General features: G+C 53.7%; 6 protein-coding genes and 2 non-coding genes across 8 annotated transcripts; 6 read left to right on the top strand and 2 right to left on the bottom strand.

The window, feature by feature from the left end:
• Positions 1–11: 11 nt before the first annotated feature.
• ACRALDRAFT_208672 (uncharacterized protein) lies at positions 12–1,500 on the top strand (the record flags this gene model as incomplete). Its single annotated transcript, XM_071022487.1, has 13 exons — positions 12–106; positions 216–232; positions 332–374; positions 408–419; positions 510–572; positions 606–652; positions 760–801; positions 851–941; positions 1,010–1,110; positions 1,150–1,179; positions 1,266–1,343; positions 1,388–1,398; positions 1,444–1,500. The coding sequence occupies 13 exons, from the start codon at positions 12–14 to the stop codon at positions 1,498–1,500; spliced, it is 687 nt and encodes a 228-aa protein (XP_070875795.1).
• Positions 559–656, top strand: ACRALDRAFT_t128. The gene has a single exon. It is a non-coding gene; the product is annotated as a tRNA-Leu (tRNA).
• On the top strand, positions 1,465–1,562 carry ACRALDRAFT_t129. Its single transcript has one exon. It is a non-coding gene; the product is annotated as a tRNA-Leu (tRNA).
• A 457-nt stretch (positions 1,563–2,019) lies between these two features.
• On the bottom strand, positions 2,020–4,776 carry ACRALDRAFT_1062446 (uncharacterized protein). The gene has a single exon (XM_071016611.1). The coding sequence runs from the start codon at positions 4,064–4,066 to the stop codon at positions 2,807–2,809; it is 1,260 nt and encodes a 419-aa protein (XP_070875794.1). The 5' UTR covers positions 4,067–4,776; the 3' UTR covers positions 2,020–2,806.
• A 1,124-nt stretch (positions 4,777–5,900) lies between these two features.
• ACRALDRAFT_2102835 (uncharacterized protein) lies at positions 5,901–7,482 on the top strand (the record flags this gene model as incomplete). The annotated part of the gene is made up of 4 exons (XM_071023116.1): positions 5,901–5,937; positions 6,011–6,113; positions 6,172–6,341; positions 6,485–7,482. 4 exons carry the CDS (start codon positions 5,901–5,903, stop codon positions 7,480–7,482), a joined length of 1,308 nt encoding a protein of 435 aa, XP_070875793.1.
• A 1,312-nt stretch (positions 7,483–8,794) lies between these two features.
• On the top strand, positions 8,795–11,880 carry ACRALDRAFT_1080889 (uncharacterized protein; the record flags this gene model as incomplete). Its single annotated transcript, XM_071019086.1, has 3 exons — positions 8,795–9,490; positions 9,926–10,516; positions 10,943–11,880. The coding sequence occupies 3 exons, from the start codon at positions 8,795–8,797 to the stop codon at positions 11,753–11,755; spliced, it is 2,100 nt and encodes a 699-aa protein (XP_070875792.1). The 3' UTR covers positions 11,756–11,880.
• A 3,044-nt stretch (positions 11,881–14,924) lies between these two features.
• ACRALDRAFT_1062442 (uncharacterized protein) lies at positions 14,925–16,124 on the bottom strand. The gene has a single exon (XM_071016610.1). The coding sequence runs from the start codon at positions 15,844–15,846 to the stop codon at positions 15,214–15,216; it is 633 nt and encodes a 210-aa protein (XP_070875791.1). The 5' UTR covers positions 15,847–16,124; the 3' UTR covers positions 14,925–15,213.
• A 1,752-nt stretch (positions 16,125–17,876) lies between these two features.
• ACRALDRAFT_1069507 (uncharacterized protein) lies at positions 17,877–18,818 on the top strand (the record flags this gene model as incomplete). Its single annotated transcript, XM_071017677.1, has 3 exons — positions 17,877–18,122; positions 18,202–18,634; positions 18,742–18,818. 3 exons carry the CDS (start codon positions 17,877–17,879, stop codon positions 18,816–18,818), a joined length of 756 nt encoding a protein of 251 aa, XP_070875790.1.
• Positions 18,819–19,186: the final 368 nt, after the last annotated feature.

Raw genomic sequence — 19,186 nt, 5'->3', positions numbered from 1 at the left:
CTTGATTCGAGATGGAGCAATACACCACAGCCAAGAATTCGGATCATCAGATGACTTATCCTCCGGCGATAACAAGTTGCCAGATCCGATCCTTCCCAACTCCTCGGTCACTTCCCCCCTTTACGGAATAGAAGACGCCAGAAGCCTCGCCCATTCCATTCTTGTTTACTCAATTCTCTTCCGTAACGGAACGCGCGGAGGCAATGTGTACGTAGACATCTCCGCCAAACGAGTGCCATCTTCGACAATGACATGATTATCTTTGCTTCTCTTCCTTACCTACTTACAACGTAACGTAGGCTGACGACACCGTCTGCTTGACGGCACCAAGGCGAGCTGCCGGTACCTACCGTGTTTTCTCCCGGCGACTATCCGTGAGATTTGCTTTGCTCACATTGGCAAACAAGAACAAACATTCAGTCTTCTTTTAACCTTGGAACGCTCGTCTAACCCACCAGCATTACTCGTCCGCCGCGAAGTTACCGGCCCGCTATAGCACCGCCAACTAGGCATGATCCTGATATGGCACAAAAACACCTCATGATCCCACATCGTCAAGGCAAGATGGCCGAGTTGGTTATGGCGCCAGGTTAAGGTCACCTTAGCATCTCTTCCTGGTGGGGCAACCCTCGTGGGTTCAAATCCCACTCTTGTCATTGAATATCTTTTTGTCTGGGAGTCCGCTTGACTGATGGGTATATTTTTCGTCCTCTGTCCGCTGGGCTTATCTAGAGTCGCGGGGTTTGATCCTGTGTACAGTGGTGTACTTTTCTTGGACTGCTCCCGACGTTTTTTTTTCTCGTGTTTGTTTTTTGTTTCTACGTCGTACACTAGGCACACCACCTACTAGAGATTGACTGGGCCCAGTCCACTCGGGAGGCTAGCCGAGGACATTCATTCCGCAAGGACGTACGGATATACCGATGCGATGAATACGATATGTCGATCTGAACATCAACGAATATAAACCGTTATCACCAAGGCTAAGTTGACCCAATGTCTCTGTTAGCACGGGCATCTTCTTACTCGCAGAATGCCAGATGCCGGACAAAGTGCCGGCGGAACAGCGGCAGACCACGGAGCACCGACTCTCGGCGGGACGACCTAGCGGTCGATACTCCATATCGAACACTACACTGCTGTGTCCAGATGACGTGACAGCTGCAGCTCGGTGTCTTCGTGAGTAGGCAACTAATCCGGTAGTCTCTGCCCAGCTCTATCTGCTTTATCACCTCCACTTGTCCTCTCCGCTCTTTCTTAGTCAGGCCAGCTCATTGAGAACCGACGCAATGGCTATGCACTTTCAAGAGAACATATTCATTTTTCGAATTGCTTTCTTCGTGGTTGACTATTCGGTCAATTATCTCTTGATGAATGCATTGTGCAGAGCTCATTGAAGTAGCATGACCAGGTTAGGTATGCCATCATATATTGAATCTGTAGCCCGTCTCATCATCAATTGGTGGCAGGATGGCCGAGTTGGTTATGGCGCCAGGTTAAGGTTACCTTAACATCTCTTCCTGGTGGGGCAACCCTCGTGGGTTCAAATCCCACTCCTGTCAAATTTCTTTTTTGAGTCTTTTCTTTTTTTTCCCCCTTTTTCTTTCTTGGTTCGGCTTGATTGCTCTTTGCCCGAAATAGAGTCTTAAGATCTTCCAATGTTAAGGTGTGGTAATTATGTATCAAGGTGTATGTAATGTACCTGACGGCAGGCTCAAGTTGCGGTTTCATAGACTACATGCGGCCGAAACACGGGGTTGATCGTTGGAGCCTCCCCCGTCTCCGGTAAGGGTAGGCCGCTGGCTCCGAATATCGTTGGTCTGCAACAGAAAGCACGTCATAACCATCCGTATTACTGCAAACGAAATACAACTACATCCTAATTGACTCGAGGTGAGACATTTTAGCAGCTCGCCAGCATGAAGGCTAGTCGCGGTGACATCGTTGCAGATGCAATCGTATAAAGCCCGCAGCTGCCTGTATGGCGGTACGCTTCTGAACCAGGATACATAAATGAGGCGCGGCTTCTCGAGTTTGTTCAGACATACTATCCGTTCCTCATCTCTTATCATGGAACATTGACGTCCCACGTCTCGGTTTGGTGTCCTCCCTCTGTCAATCTGGCTATGGCTCATGGGCACCAATGGCTTGGTTTGACGTGATGTTAGAGGCAGCATGGGGCCAAGGCTCATGATTCCACGCGAATGAATAACGATACACCGGAGAGCTTGCGACGAATGGAGTAAATTGACGGAGAACTATAGAGAACAATTAACTTCTAAGCGAGCAGGTTCAAGATCGCTCACGACTTCCATGCGCATCTCCGCGCAAAGCGCTTCCCACCACGGTCCCCTATTCTGTCCAATGGACTAGGACTTCGTTGGATCGACCTTGAGTCCATCCGAACCAAAGGCTCGGACGAGCCGGAGAGGAGGTCCAGCGAGTGACCAATGGAGCGAATGCTGACACGGCAGGCCGCGCTACTCTTTTCCAAAAACTCAAGATCCCATTCTCCAAAGGCGAGCAACGACCCAATAACCAAAATAAAAACCGCTCTAAAGGCTGCACAGTCCGGTTGCTATTCCACACCCCGTCTCAGTGGAATCAACTGATCCAACCTCCCCGCAGCTGGTGATGTTTTTGTGTGAATTTTGTACAAGATGGAATGAAAAGCGTCTCTTCCACCATAACACATCTCCGCACAAGTTTTTCGGCTCTGCTTTGGCACAATGACCCGTGTTTGTTGGAAAATTCGAACAAAATCGTAAAACCAAGACCGTAGACTGTGAGCTGATGACTCGGAAACTTAGACGTCCCACTCCTGCTCTTCCTCGTGGTCCTCGGCACTGTCCTGGACAGTCAGGGCGGCAAACGAGCCGAGCGACTGCGTCGACTTGGCCGATTGTCCGTTGACAAGGACAGGCGCGCTGGCCGAGGCCTCGGGGGCAGGCTTAGACTCTGTGGTGGTGGGAGTGGCGCTAGCTGTCTCCTTGGGCGTGCTCTTCTTGTTCTTCTTGGACGACTTGACAGGAACAGTGTTCCATTCTTCCTCTTCGCTCTTCAGCATCTCCATCTGTTCCTCCTCGGAAGGAATGGATGTGATCCAGCTCTCATCCAGCTTGGCCGGAGCTGGCTGTTTGCTGGCCACAGGCTCTTGAGGGACAGCGCTGGCACTGGATGGCTCGAAGGTGTCCAGGGGCTGGATGGCAACGGTGTTGCCATTGGGGCCGCTGGAGGCCGCCCAGGCAGACTTGGCACCATTGACAGCGGCCATAAACTGAGAGCCGTCCTTAGCAGGGATACCAGCCGCCTCGCGGGCCTTTCGACGCTGCTGTTCCATGATGACCTTGCGCTCCTTCTCTTCCGCTTCACGGATGGCTTTGCGCTCCTCGGCCTTTTTCCGGTTCTGGCGCTGCTTCTTCGATTCCTTTGCCTCGGCCGATTTAGCGGGCTTCCGGGCGGCCTTCTCCTTGTCGGTGTCGGTCAGTCGAAGGACCGAGGGACCAGACGACGCGGGTTCAAGCATGTCGCTGATGCCGGCAGGATCGGCGGGTGCCACCTCAGGAGACGGGATGGGGGATGCATCGTCATCGGCATCGACACCGCCGGTGGAAGACGGGGCGGACGGCTCCTCCTCCTTCGCGGCCTTACGGTCGGCGGCCTCTGCAGCCCGGGACTGCTTGACAGACTTTTGCCGTTTCTTTTCGGTACCGGTCTTGGTAGCGAACTTTTTGCCCTCTTGCACGCTGGCCATCATCTTGGCGAAGTTTCTGTTATCGATAGAATCATCATCCTCATTGCTAGGCTGGGTAACAGATGTGGCAGCCGGCTTGGAACTAGGCTCTTCAGCTTTGGATTTTTTTGCGGTTGAGGTGTAAGCCTCCTGGCGTTGTTTCTTTGCTCGGGTTTGTTTTCGTGGAGCAGCACTGGGGGCAGGCGCCTTTGGCTTTGGCTGGGGTGCCGGGTAGTTCTTTTGATAGTACCGATAACCTGCCACACCGGCGACAGCAAGGACGGCGGTCCAACCACCCACAAAGGAGGGTGTCAGATACTCTGAAGTAGACATGGTGGTGTATATTATAGTATTTGTGTAGAGAGGCCTTTAAGAGAGGGCGATGTAAATGGTAACAGCTCTGAGGCTTGCAGTAGTAGTCGGTGGCAGGTCGTAGTAGGGGGTTAGGAGCTTTCAATGCTCTTTATGCGGTTTGTTGGTGGATGGCGATAGATAGAGTCTGCGGGTTCGAATCCCTGCTTAGAGCTTAGAGATGGATGGCACGAGGTTGGTAGTTTTGATGTGATGCAGTCGGCTGCTAGAGGCTTTGTCAACACGCTATCCACAGCGCTCTTAACAAATCACCTGGTGGTTAGGAGGACATGTAAAGCTTAGGGGAAAAAGGCATGTGCGCGCGGCTTGTGATGGCGATACAATAAAGGAAATAAGATCCTTAATAGGCAATTGGATAGATAGAAGGGAAATGAAAAGGAGGCAGAGGAATCAAGGGGGATGGATAAGAAGGAATGTGGTGAGAGGTCTGAAGCATGCGGCTGGCTTTCGTGTCCAGATGCCGGTTGGCAGGTGAGGCAAAAAGCTAGGGCGGCGTAGAGGTGCAACGAAAGGTGGCTTCTTCCGGGTCAGAGCAGTGCGGACTGTAGCGGGCCACGGCCCAGTGGCCTAGATGAACAATGACTGTGGAGAACAAACCAGGGAGCCCCTGTCCGTTGCAGCAACATGCACATCACCTTGTGCATATTTATCGTCGTGTGCGGGAGCAATGGTAAAAGGACATCTACCTACTTACCGAAATAAATCTACTTGTTTGAAGAGGTTTGTGCTGGTGAGTTTGACAGTTTATTAAGAGTTGGAAATTGAAAGTCGGAAGAAATTATGATGGTGGAGGAAGACACTCCTAGGGGGTTTTAATACGTACCCCTGATTTGGTGTTGATAGTGATACCGTAATCACACTGTATAGCCTCGACAACTAAATAGAGAGTATTGCTTCGTACTCCCTTGCTAGGCGGTTCTAATATCGTTAAAGTGAATGTAAAGTCTCCGGTAATACGAATACGCGCCGAATAAATCAGAGTACGTATTACATATCTCACAGGCTGGTTATTAGATAATCAAGAGTTCTACTCAGTATTCGTGCCTTTCTGCATGTAACTGTCAGGTGGCCGACCCCAGGCTTGACTCGGCTTATTACGGCTTAGAGGGAGTTACGAAGTATGTGAAGGTGTACGTTGTATGTACTTAGGTCGACATTGGAGGACGCTGTATGTTCATATCAAATATCTGCATTGCATCCTTTCAAGAACAGTGCAGCAATATTACAAGATGAGAAATAAATGGGAGCGGCCGCCTTTTGAACTAGTGTCGCCTGTCTATCGGTCACTCCGTCATACCCCCACTTCGCAGTTGCTATGCAAGAAAACGAGACACCAAGAAAACACCCAAGCACGAGCAAATACTTGGTACGAATAGGTAGACTACGAGTTTTGGGTTGATTAAGTCAGCACACAACTCGGCACTTGGATTTGCCCGTTTTGTATCCGTAGAGGGAAATGAGATAAGGACAAACCGCCGGCCAACTCCGCGTGTCCAAGTCAGGTATTCTACCCCTCGTACCCCGCGAACTTGCTCGACTCTCTCGGTGGCGATCTCTACCCCGTAGTTGCCGGTCGTTAAAACTCGATTTTCTTTTCAGATTCGCATCGTCGCTCTGAGCTTCTTCTGGTCGGACCGCATCGCGAGTACTCCCAATAGTGTTGGGACTTGGTCGAGAATATCCTGTGACAAGGACCTGCTTGCATAGCAAACATACAGCGTAACCTGTTTATTACCCAGACTTTATATCGCTTGTGAATACAGTATAGTTTGTTTCGCCCCCTCCCTCCTACACCATGGCTCCCAATAGCGTCATTATCGACACCGACCCAGGTAGGTGCCATTTCACTAGCGACCGTGCCTCTCCCGGGCTCAAAAGCAAGACTGAGAATAACACCAAAGCTAGGCGTTGACGATGTCCTCGCCATGCTACTGGCGCTCTCCGCCTCCCCGGAGGAGCTCAAGGTCCTCATGTTGTCGGTCACGTATGGTAACGTGACTCTGCAAGAGTAAAGACGCCCTTTCCCATCCGTTTTACAGAGTATTGGATAAACTAATGCCTTGAAGCTGTTTGAAAAACGTCGTTGCTCTTTTCCACGTGCTAGAAAAAGAGCTTACATGGCGGAAGACCACCGGACGGCCCGAGAAATTCGAGGCACTGACGTCTCACAAGCCCATTGTCGCCGTTGGTGCTGAGCATCCGTTGGAAGATGAACAGCTCATGGCGGACTACTTCCGTACGTGACAAGTTGAAGATCAGAGTGGGAGCTTCCGTTTGATTTGTTCTTCTTCCTTTTTTTCTTTTCTTTCTTTTTCTTTTTCCTTTTTTTCTTTTTCTTTTCCCCAGCACAGCAGGCTGACTGGCTGGGTCTACTTGTAGATGGTGTGGATGGGCTCCATGGAGTCCATGATGAGCACCCTCATCTTAGCCCGGCCGACACGTGGAAGACCCTCTTCCACAAAGATTCGCCGACTCTGGACCACGACCCGTCGCCGTACTCCAAGTACTTCACTCCGTCCAAGAAAGAGGCCCACAAGGAGATGCTCCGCATCCTGAAGGAGAACCCCAAGGACACCATTACCATCCTCGCTCTGGGGCCAATGACGAACCTGGCCCTAGCCGCGGCCGAGGACCCCGAGACCTTCCTCCGCGCCAAGGAAGTCGTGGTGATGGGCGGCGCCATCGCCGTGGAGGGCAACATCACGCCCGTCGCCGAGTTCAACACGTACGCCGACACCGTGGCCGCCGCCCGCGTTTTCGCCCTCACGTCGCCCAACCCGCAATCGACCATGCCGCCCATCTCCGAGACCCGCTCGTCCCTGCCGGCGTACCCGGCCAAGCTCTCCCGCCGGCTGAAGCTCACGCTCTTCCCGCTGGACATCACGACGCCCCATCTCCTCAAGATGAACTACTTCACGGAGCGAATCAAGCCCTTCGTGGAGGCCGGCAGTCCGCTGGCCGTCTGGGTCAACCACTTCCTGGGCGGAACGTTTAGGAAAATCGACTCGATGGAAGGCAACGGCGAGGAGCCGGGCCTCTCGCTGCACGACCCCATGACCGTCTGGTACGCCATGACGCCGTCGGACCCGGCCTGGAAGCCGACACCCAAGCTGGAAGACATCCGGATCGAGACCACGGGCCAGTGGACACGGGGCATGCATGTGGTGGATCGCAGGATACGAGCGAAGCCCGGCGAGGCGGCCGCCGAGATTGTGGATATGGCCGAGGGAGACGTCGATGCGTTGACTCTCGATGAGGTACCCGGCGACACCATGGGGTGGTTGAGCGCGAGGAAGGGCAATAGGATTAACCGGATGGTCGGGTCGCCGGGCGAGTCCATTTTCGCCGAGTATCTGATGCAGAGGGTCTTCGTCTAGGCTTGGGGGGGTTTGACGGCTGGAAGGAGATGGACGAGAATGTCTCGGTTCTGTGTCAGCGCAGCGAGCTCGATCTTCGAGACGTTAGAAGAGCCATGGTATGCCCAGAGTGCATCCAGTGTCATTTATCTACCACACCATACCAACGCCGCTTCCCATGGGTGGAACAAGCAGAGGCCTAGCATCTGCCGTCGGGTATAATCCAATTCGAAGAGAAGGCAAGAAACGAGAAAGAAACAGGAAAATAAGATAACAACGTAGCATCATGAACAGCCCAGTCTACCCAGTCCCTGAAACCGCATTTGTTCTAGATGTGTTTTGTTCCCCCAATGGCTGAGCCCTTCACCTCAGACCAGTTGATGTCGCTGTCTAGCTTTTCGTCGACGAGACCAATGGTGCAGACATTGTCACCGCGCACCATGTAGAGGCCCAGTGGAACTTCGACGGACGGTTCTCCGCTATCAGGCGTCTGGATGACCCGTTCGTAGGTGTTTGAGAGGGCCTGTTTCGTCACGGCGCACTTTGTTAGCCTAGGCCAGTCTTTGGTGAATCCCATGCCGTACGACACGGCACGCAGCACCACATGTCGCGGCGACGAAGCGAGGTCAAGAACGTACAAGGTTGGTGTTGTTGTCTGCGGCTACTAGGTTGCCCACGAGGATTCTCGAGTCGGCCGTGATGATCAGAACCTTTTCTGTAGACCAGTTAGCTGGAGGCAGTGGAGAGGGGTGGCTTCAAAGAAGTCTAGAGACAGTACTATTCAAGTATCCTCCGAGAGAAGACATGGTGGGAGGAGGGGTTGCTTCCGAGGGCCTTTGGTGAGGTGGGAAGAGTCTGGCTTCAGAAGGAGTGACGGTCTTGGCGTGAGATTACGAGCAGACCGTACAAGAGATGTGCATAGATCTCCGGGCAAGGTACTGGCAAGATGATTCGAGTCTGGATAGGTATATTGATTCGTACTTTGTATGTCTCCTTGTTCTGTCTCGAGCGATGTGGATGTAGGAGCTCAGTCACTCGAGAGTACCTCGAGGCTACGTACGGATTGGGCATGTTTTGAGGAGAATTGCGCAGTAGCTACAATATCAAAGTACTCTTGGCCCCACAAGGCAAAGTAGGTAAGTACCTTTCTGACTAATATGGTACAAAGTACGAGGTAATAAGTACGCGCTAGAGGACGCGATGGAGCAAGACTTCAACTTTCCATCTCCTCCATCGACATGCCGGTTATGTCTGCTATGAGATCCAAAGCCTAGCGGGACTTTGACGATAGAGAATTCATGCCGATTCACAATAGCGGACACCCGTTCCCATCATGTCGTCAGTAACAGCAGATTCGCTTTCCATCTACACGGAACTTCTATCCAACATTGGGCAAGTCGTCATCACCGTGTCGCTTCCTTCTCCCGCAGACCCGGCCACGACCCTAGCCCAGGTATCTGCCGATGGCTCCAAGGTTCAGGTTCGCCACGGCGGATCTCTGAAAGAGGTTACCCTCCCAGCACCCGTCTCGGCCTCGTCAGTGCTGCCTGTCCGGGAGGGCCAACGACGCGATGCGACATGGCTTGCCTGGGGCCTGCCCGTGGCGTCCTCGGCCCCTTCGTCCAATGTACGCGACGACCTGCAGCCTGTCGTACCGTGGAGTGCTCGCGACCTCGTCCCCGAGTCTGCCGTGTCATGTCGGGCATGCCACCAGACGTTGGTTTCAGCTGGAAAGCTTCGCGTGTGGAAAGACCTGCCTAGCGAGAACTGGGCCGAGATGATGGATTTCTGGCATTGCCATAAGCCGCACGACCACAGCCATGGTCACGGCCACGGGCACGGGCACAGGCATTCGCACGCAAATGGAAATGAGGAAACGCAAAATGGTGATCGTAATCAGGATGGTAATGATGACCATCTCACCAAGCGAGGGTATGGGGCCAACTCGTCCATTGCGGCCCAGCTTGGGGTCGGTTTTGTTGATCTCACCTCTTTCGTCCTTGCCGAGGAGGACTGCACCGGACTCGACGTAAGTATTTGTCTACCCTTCCCTCCCTTCAAGTCGCTCGATCAGGGCGCCCCTCTAGTCGGAGCTATAAGAAGGCGGCCATGCCCGGGACGTTTCAGTCCTGATTCCCTATGGTCTGGTCACCGATACTCAGCTCCAAGATAAATGATCCTCGCCGAGAGTCATCTTGAACCCCCATCTCTGTGTGCAGAGCTGGTTGAGGTCCATTTGATTCTCTGGCTATGAGGCATCCTCTTCCTTTTCACTGTGACCTTCAGGCAGGTGATGGTTGCGGGATTATGAGGAGGGACATATCACATTGCGGTAGCCACTTTAGAATAGATCCACTGTCATTTACTCCTGCGCCTCTCTTGTCTTTTCGTTTGTCCCGTATCCAGATCCCATGCACATCCACTGTTGGCCTGTCCATGTGCTCACTGCTCACCATAATCATAGTACTCCCTGTCTCATGAGGACGCAAAACACAAAACCAGTTCCGAGGCTCTGGAGTCTGCCCAAGATGGGACCTCTCTCCCTCGCGCAATTCGTGTCTGTTGCTCCAACTGCCGCTCTCACTTGGGCTTATTCGACGTCTCGATTGCGTCGGTCGTCCTCTTGAAATGGCAGGTCGACTGCAAGGCGTCTTCCCCCTGCCGGTCACCCACGAGCTCAGATTGCCTCGCAGCCACCTTGCTGGCGACGTTGTCCCGCTCAGGATCATCCAAGTCGGTCATCATACCCAGCAGCTTGTCCTCGCCCAACGGGGAAAATGGGGCCGAATCTTCGACTCCTCTCGCGTTGAACGTATGGATTCTCAGCGGAAATGTGGTCTATTCGTCAACTAGCCGTGAAGGGACGCCTCGTTCGGCGCTCAAATTGCTGTACAAACGTATATCCCAAGAAGAGGCTGACAAATTGTTGGACTCTTTCACCTCGGGCGTGCAAGAGGTCAATCTCCCAGCCGAAGCCATCAAGATGGCGGCCGACGCGCTGGAGCAGACCAGCCTCTTTTTACCCCCAGATTACAAGGTCTTGAAGGGCTGGGAGGTAGGCCTCCTGGAGAAATGGTCTATGTGACGGGTGGCAGCAATTGAAAAGAAGAAAAAAAGAAAAAAGACAAAAAAGAAAGAAAAAAGAAATACGAGAGGGAAGGAGACACTGGAGGACCGGACCAGCATCCAATACCTACGTATCAATACCCCGGATGAGAAGCTACGACTGAATTTGCATTCCATCATGGTTCTGAGATGCGTCTCGACTGCAAAAATACAGGGCCGACAGTTCTCCCCTTCCGCCTTTCGTGTCTAAATCCCGTGGCAGAAACTAGAACGAGGACGCCGACCTCGCGATCACGGTGCTCCTTTTGCTCTCCTATGACGCTTAGCGGCAAGGCGACACACCAGCAGCCGACCTGGTCTCTGGGCTTCCACCATCACGCCTATAACATCTTCTCTGGCCAATTTCAGCTGATAGAGAGCCTCGGCATCCATCCTCATCTCCCAACCCATGTTCCTCGTGGCCATGCCACCTCCGATGCCCAGTCCTTCACTTCCCTTGCCCACCACCGACGAAAGCGACCCATCTTCCGACTCGCAATGTAAACGCGGACTCATTCGCATAGAGATCACCAGGCGCGTCAACCATTATGCCCGAGGAGAACAGAGCGTTCTCTATACCAGTGGTCGCGTACGTGTCCTGTCCCGCTTTGTCCCCGGCGGCGACGAGTTCATCGTCATTCTCGACAAACCGGCTGCCGCCGCGTCTACGCCGCCACGGCCATCCACACCTCTCTACTTCTGCTCCGACGGCGACCGCCCCGGCCAACGAGAGCGAGAGCTCACCACGCCGCCACCGGTCTATGCGGCTTCACACGAGCACCCCGCGACGCACTTCGAGGCGGATCCCACCACGGACCCGAACGTTTCTCTGCTCCTGGACCTGGCGCCTCTGGATCCGAGGAGAACGCGCCCGCCGAGGCAAACGTTCGACGCTATCGAGGGGGACCTGGGAATTCGCAGCTACTCGCATGGCTCCTCGGACAGCGGGCAGGCCCGGGCCTGGCAGTCGTGTCCCTGGTGGCGGGCGAGGTTCCCTGCCGGTGCCAGGCAGACGCGCTCGCCGGAGCGGGACGGGATGGACAGGCGGAGGCGGCAGCCGTGGCAGCCTTGGGAGTCCTGGGAGTCGTGGCTCACTTTGGCCTTTGTGTGCGCCGCGATTGGCTTTACTCTGATTGGTTTTGCTGCTAGATACGCCAGCAAGGGGTACTCATGCCGGTCAGCGAAGTGAGAGGCCGGGGAATTAAGGACGAGAAGTGGGAGACAGGGCAGAATGCATACGGGCTGGTTGAGGGCGAGGACGGCCAGACGAGTATCGTTAGTTGATAGTATAATTACAGAATAGTAATAGCAACCAGGTGCACAGAGATCTGTGCCCATCGCCTCAATTTCTTCGGCAGCGTCACATTGCAGGCAGGGAGACATCACGACCAACATTCGTTTCTTTCGCCAAGGCGTGACATTGATGTTTGCTTTCCACTCTGTCGGGCGCGAAGTAGTCAAGGCAAGGGAGATGTAGTAAATACCTCTTCATCCGCCAACAACATCATCTGTCCAATGTTATGGGTTTTATCAGCTGCTCAAGACCATGATACCTTATATCATGCATGTGCTGTTGATAGCTTAGCGAAATAGGAAGGTACTGGGAGAGCAAACAAGACAAGCACCATGTGCTGGCGTCGTTCCGAGGGTTCGTGGTGGTTTTCATGTTCCGAGCTGCATTTCCCTGTCACATCACTATAGAGCCAAGCGTCACATATTATACACAGCAGGCTTGCGTAGGGTTATCAATTAATGGCCAGATTTCTGCATGAGACCATCCCTCTGTCCCTGGACATTCCGGGGGAGTGGTTATCTGACGAAGGTCCAGAGTTCAGGGGGAAAGGAGCAGTCGGGTCGGGTCAGCATCGGCATCTTCCAGGGGGCGCTGGCGTGGCGCTTTCTGGGAAGACCCAGGGGCGGATAGGGTCCCCGTGAGGGCGGAACGCGACGGATGACTTGCAGCCGCAGGGAGCAGCGCAGGGAGAGACGCGAGACGGCCCTTGCATGACCTGGATTGAATGGCTGGGTCAATACGTTGTACGGTACGACTTGGACCCGGCTGGCCAATGAATCCACCGACATCAATGCGACGACATTCTTCTATGTTGTCTTGAAGACCACGGCAAAGCCGAGGACGGGTTTTGTGAATGCGAGACTGCCAACTACCAACTACCAACCGTCAATGTCCATGTCCGGCATAGTATTGACGGCGAGCAACGTCTTCTTTGGTCTGCTTATCTTTCGTTGCTATTCCTGTCTTACCTCGTACTCGGGCCGTGGTGATGCAGCATCCCACCACCGGTTCACAGCCGAGCCACAGGAGTGGAAATGAAAGGACCGCGTGGGACGAAGCGAAATGGAATACGGGAAGGAAACGAGAAGAAAAAGGAACAAGAAAAACAAAATCAAGAGGCGTTGTGCAAGGTTTTACGCAGCAATGTCCTTTCACCTAACCCGAATGGGGTCCTAAGATGACGAGGATCCCACGCGTCCAGGACCAGGGCCCAGGATCCTGGGTCCTGGCCCACCCTTATTCAACAGTGGGGGACAGGGAGGCCAGAGCAGGACCAAAAGACAAAGAGGTGATGAAACACTTACCATGGAGCTGATATGATATGCTCATCACCAAGTCAGCATCTCGGAAGTGCCCGTGGTTAAGTGCCCGAGGGTCTTCCCAGGGGTCAACCCCTGCCCTGCAAGATTCCTCAAATCAGGGCGTAGGGAGCACCACTGACGAGGTCGAGGGCTGATCTTTCTCCCCTAGCCACAGACAAAGAGTCCTCACCTCACTGGGTGGGGAAGTGGTGATGAGATGCTGCACACGCAAGGGGCTGGCTATCTCGGGCGACACTGGCTCTGCGGCGAGGACTCGACTCGCAGGAAGCAGTGGACAAAGGGTGCGCAAGTACTACACTACGTTGTATGCTCGACGACCCAGGGAACGGCGAGGAAGTACGTTGCATGCAGCCAGAATGCTAGATAGACGTTCTTTACCAGGGCTATGGATAACGGTCCGGTGTAGGAGGTAGAGTTCTCTGCCAGTATTCCCTGCCATGGCGGTTACAACCTGCATGCAGGCGTGCGTGGGTAGGTGGTCGAGTGGATGGGTGAGCGGCATAGCTTTATATTGCCCAGGGCTGGGTCTCGTCCGAGGTGCAGATAAAAGGGGCAAGTGAGCCCCGTTGCGTCGAGTAAAGTCGGGATGGAGGAGGCGAACAAGAGAAGAACTGTTGAACTCGCCATCGGGTCTCTCACTTTCGTACTTTGTAAGACCTCGACTATCCCGACCCCGACCGCGGAATCAACTGCAGCAGACCCGACACTAGCCTGAGCGGATTACCCAGTCGATCGATTACTACCGCTGCACTCGAGTAACTTTTGAAACTGGACAGACGGCAACCCCATCCTCCCTCTCTCCACTTGTCTCTTAGCGACAGAAACTCGTCAGCGGGCCGACCCGACGAACGGTGGCCGTAATAAAAGCCAAACGAACGAACCGGTGTTCTGGGCATCTCGTCCCAATCTTTCCTGCCGGGATCGACAAACACCCAAATCAGTATCCAGTCACGGGCGAGGTTCACTCTTGTTTTCGTTTCGTTTCGTTTTACGAAAGCCGGGACGAGAGAATCAAAGAAAATGTCTGAAAAAGGGTGTGATCATAAAGGCGTCCCGCCGTGCGACTGCCCGCGCCTGGTTCCAGCAGGAGTAAAGCTATGCGCAGATTGCGCCGCTGGGAAATGCCGGTACGTTTCTTTTTTTATGCGACATTCTTCCCAGGACAAGGAGGGCCAAGCTAATACGCCAGGTAGTCTTGGGAACACGGGGTAAAGGGAGTGGAGGGATAAGTTATGCCAGCGCCGAGACATCAGTTGCAGAACAGGAACGGACGAGTTGGGTTGTGATTTTATCGCCTTTTCTTTTTATGGAGCCAGGAATCCGCCTGGGCTCTTGGATTCGAGTGTCTGGGCCAGTGTCTGGTTCTACAAAGGAGGCCCTGCGAGAAGAAACGTCATGGAGTTACAGGAGGCGGTTTTTTAGTCCTGGTGGAACACTGGGGGAAGAAGATGCTGAGCATGGGGAGAAGTAGGTCCAGCGGTCCATTGGGAAGTGTTTCGTGCAATTGCGAGGTATGATGGGACGTACGAAACAAGCATAACGGGGGAGTGAGTCGACAAGCAAGTGTCTGACGGGGTTGATGATCTGCTTGAATGGAAAAGAACGTCCGCCGGAAGAGGCAGAAACAATGCCATCCTGTGCGGGAGAATGTATCGTCTCAGGCGTATCTTCATCTGATCATCTCCATGGATAATACCCATGATAAATACGTAGATATTCACAGTGCACGACGGCGACCTTAGCAGTTCGGAGTCACGAAAGACAACTCATCGTAAATGTAATCTAACTTCGTTATTGGTCATGAGGCAGACGGACCATTGATATCCAACGCCAATGTATGTAGCTCATCGTCTATAAACAATCCTTCCCAATGTTCCCATCCCACTGCAGCAGGGAATCGATATGCCGTATCCTTCCAAGTAAAGTCTCCAATCGCCCTATCCCCAGAGAAAAAAAGAAAAAAAGTGATATCGTCAGAAAATAAAGGGTCGTGACATCTTGGCGCCCAGAGGTATTGGCCGGCCATGGCACTTAGAAGATGGCTGCCAATGCAAGGGTCAGCATACTGCCCAGCATACTGGCCAGTAGAGTGCGCTGGGTGTATAGACCCGCAGCACCGCTGACCGTGACCAGCGAGGGCTCGGCACTGGCTTCGGGGCCCTCGGGAACCACGACCGAAGTCTGGATTTCGGTGACCACGGGAGGGGTGGCAGACTCGGTGATTTCGGCGTGGCTGCTGAGGGGGATCGAGGAGGTGGTGACGTAGATGAAGGAAGTCGTGTTGGCGGGAGCGGAGAAGAAGAGGGATGATGACGACGACGACGAGGATGACGAGGAGGAGGAGATCTCAACGACGGGTTCCGAGGTGGGAATGGGCACCTCGGAGGACAAGGAGGTTTCAGAGACGTCAGAGAAGGTCTCGGACGGCGTCTCGGAGGTCTCGGGGAAAGTCTCCGAGGTGACCTCGACAGCAACAACCTCGGTGCTTGACGGCCGGTGCAGAGGGCAGTCGGTGTAGGCTGGGTTGCACTCGCTGACGGTGATGGTGTGGGTAAGCGTCGAAGTCACCGTTGTGGTGCCCTCCATTCCCTCGGCCGGGACGTGGGGCAAGGCGGCGACGGCAGCGCCGGCTGCGAGGAGGGTGAAGACGCCGGTAAAGTGCATTTTGTTGTTGTCTTTTCTCAAGGAGTGGATCGTGGTGTTGATGGTCTGGTTTTGAGTTTCGAGGCGGTTGTTTTTGATCTCTCAACTCGATGCTTCTCGGTAGTAAGAGGGTCAAAGAGAGCGAGCTGCGTTATGAAGAATGAGTGTATGGCAAACGTCGTAGATGGGGTCTAAATGAAGGTGATGTGCAGCTAGGCACGTTGATGAAGCCGAAGCGTGGGAAGAGGTTACGACGAAGCTGAACGAAGAAAGCGAGAGAGACAAAAACTAGAAAGGAGGGACGAAATAGGAGCAGAGGCGAAGATGATATGGAAAAACACGGGCCCCCAAGGCAAAATCTTGAGCTCCATCTTGGAGGGCCTAGGTCGGTCGTTGGGTCCGCACAGGTGGACATCGCTTTTCTGTGCGCTATACGATACGTCTACGCAGGTCTAGGATCCGATGCTAGGTACGTGTACCTGCATCTACTTAGTACATTTGCTGTCAGTCTTACCTGTTATATTACGTCTGTCTTTGGTTGGGCCATTTTTCTTCGTTTCTCCTGTCTTTTCTTCTTCTTCCTGCTTGGCCAGCAGGGCCTCTCGTCCCTCGTCACCCCTTTCATTGGCTTTTTTCTACCAAGTCGGGCGGTGAGATGACCGCCACTTTGATCCAAGGATACCATCCTGAGGCCTGACCTGGCCTGGCGGTAGGTACTGAATGGTACTTCTACTTGATACCTTGACGCCAGCACACGATTTGACGTTGAGCCCACGCGCCTTTTTTGTGTGTTTCTTTTTCTTTTCTTTTTTGTTTTGCCGGACCCACCCGTCAGGTCCCGTTTCACAACGGTTTTATGATTGGCCCGTACCTGACGAGGATTATCCGAGTCGGGATTCGTCTTGCAGCGTGGCATCCCAGAGTGGGGCCAGACCAGCCACCTCACCGTAGACGGGCCCAGGTAGGGCTGCACGGTTGTGGTCTCTATTCGTATGGTGTTCACCGTTTGGATGCGCTGGCAGAGGCAGCAGTCTCCACGATGTTTGAAGTTCATACTGTACTATTGGTCATGAACAGCGGCAGGTTGATGTCGTTGTACTGCTGATGTTTTGGAGCCCAATTCCGCTGCTTCATCCTCCTCAACACCCAACTTACTAATCATTCTTGAAGAGAAAAAACAACACTCAATCACTCAATCGGTACTAGTCCAACCCTTCCTGGCGGCGGTTTTCTTCTTTTGGAGAACACTGAAACATTTGTGCTAATCCCGGGATTGTACCATCACCGACTTGTCTTGTCTTGTCTCGCAAATGAAAAAGGAAGCGAGGGTTCGCAGTGTCCGCCTTGGATCAATATTTTCACTTTACGCAATGATCTCTTGTCCAGGCTTTCTTGGGGGGTTCATGCTAGTGGGATAAGGATGCCATGGATTGAAGAGCTTGGATCCTCCAGCGTTTGCTGGATCATGTACTTCGTATGGCCCCCAACTCTATGAATAGCCAAGAAAGACGGTCAAGGCACCCCGTTCGGTGTCCATTTCGTGAAGCTGCTCACCGTCGGCTCGGCGAAGTGGACTTGTGATACTTGTACTTCTCAGCCCCAAAAGCCCAATTACCGTGTACCTAAATTCGTACACTTCCCTGCACTATCAGTTGATGCCCAGGTCGTCAACTTTAAAATAGGTCTTTGCAGCGGTATAAGGTCATTTGTTCGGTAATAGGTACTCTTGAGCATGACTAGGTACCTACGGAAGTACACTACGTCAGTATAGGTAGGTAGCCGGGAGAGACACAGTATGTACCATTATAAGTCTTACCGTACGTTGGCGCTTCGTTACCCCGCCCCCGCACAGTGATCGGTTTCGTCTTGTTAGCTGCCCAGCAAACACCACCGCCATTGTCATCAGTCAACGTACTTTGCTTCTCGCTCCCATCTCGTGTAACGCATTCCTCTGCTTGCGACCTGGCATAATTCCCCAACGGTCTCGCCATCGAATCGTCGCTAGCTGCTCTTCCATCCTTTGCATATTTGCCTACTCTCACATAGCCATCATGACAACCTATTCAACGGACCCAGCCCTTTACATATTCACATCCCTCACCGCCGGCTCTTCCCATATCGTCACGGCCACGTCCCGCCTCGAGACCATCCTCCGAGCCAACCGCGTTCCCTTTAAAGCCGTCGACCTGGCCGTGGATGAAAGGGCTCGCATGCTCTGGGGACGCCGTGCAGGCAAAGATGAGTCCGGTCGTGTCAGGAAGCTTCCAGGTCTTGTCCAAGAGGGCCTGGTCTTAGGAGTAGGGCCCATATCCTCGTCGCTCAGGCCTATGCTTTGTTTCTGTCACCGCTAACAGCGCTCCCCTTTGTGGCATGTAGGACATTGTTGAAATCGAGGATTGGAACGAGTACGGAGAACTCAAGCAACATGTAAAGATCTACTACGATGAACACACCATCCCCTCCATCCACAACAAGCCGAAAGATCCGCCCAAGCGCTTTGGCCCGGCAAAACCGGCGGCTCCACCTGCTGCGCCGCCAGCCGCACCCCCCCTTCCCAAAGCCGAATCCTCCAACACAGCATCCGCAGGGAAAAAGGAGGAGGACCCCAAGAAGCCCGAAACCGTCGCAGAGAAGGCTACCCTGCCAATCCGCTCCATCGCCGACGAGGCCGCCCAGAAGGCCAAGGACCTGCGGCTGCAGTCCCTGCGCGAGAAGGTGCACGGAAGCAAGGCCGCAGCGGAGAACAAGGGCAAAGACGAGACGGAAGAGACCAAGGGCCAAAGCGACGCAAAGAAGGAATCCCCCCCAGGTGCCGGCGCTGCGCCCGTCGCCGCCTCCGATGCACCGGCTTCGTCCTCCGCGGATGCGCTCCCCGCTGCCGAGACCATGCAAAGCCCCACTACTGCGCGGTGGAAGCCGTTGGAGCCGGTCGAGCCACTGACGACAACCCACCGGGGGTCCGTGGTGGCCTCGGTGTCCGAGGAGGAGATTAAGGCGGTGGAGAAGGCTGAAGCGATACCCGAGGCGTCATCCTCCGAGGAAGAGGATGATGAGGAGGAGGAGGAAGATGAGAGCGAGGAGGAGGAGGAGGAAACAGACGGGAAAGATACCAAAGATACCAAAGATGCGAAAGACGTGAAAGTCGATGGGGAAAAAAAAGATGAAGATGGGAACGAACCTAGCCAGCCAGCTGCATCAAACTGAGTTTTGTCCCTTCGTCCATTCGCGGCCAATCGTTCCTGTCTTGTCGTTCGTCTTCTGATGTGTCGGCAGTGGGACGGTTGATAGGGGGAGATGGGTAGGTAGGTGAGCAACCAGTCAGCCTGGCCAGCACATTGTTCGCACAGCCGTCTCAGCATTG

The sequence above is a fragment of the Sodiomyces alcalophilus genome (genome assembly GCF_042370955.1).
Source record: "Sodiomyces alcalophilus JCM 7366 unplaced genomic scaffold ACRALscaffold_3, whole genome shotgun sequence".
NCBI lineage: Eukaryota > Fungi > Ascomycota > Sordariomycetes > Glomerellales > Plectosphaerellaceae > Sodiomyces > Sodiomyces alcalophilus.
This window is presented reverse-complemented; position numbering and strand designations above follow the sequence as displayed.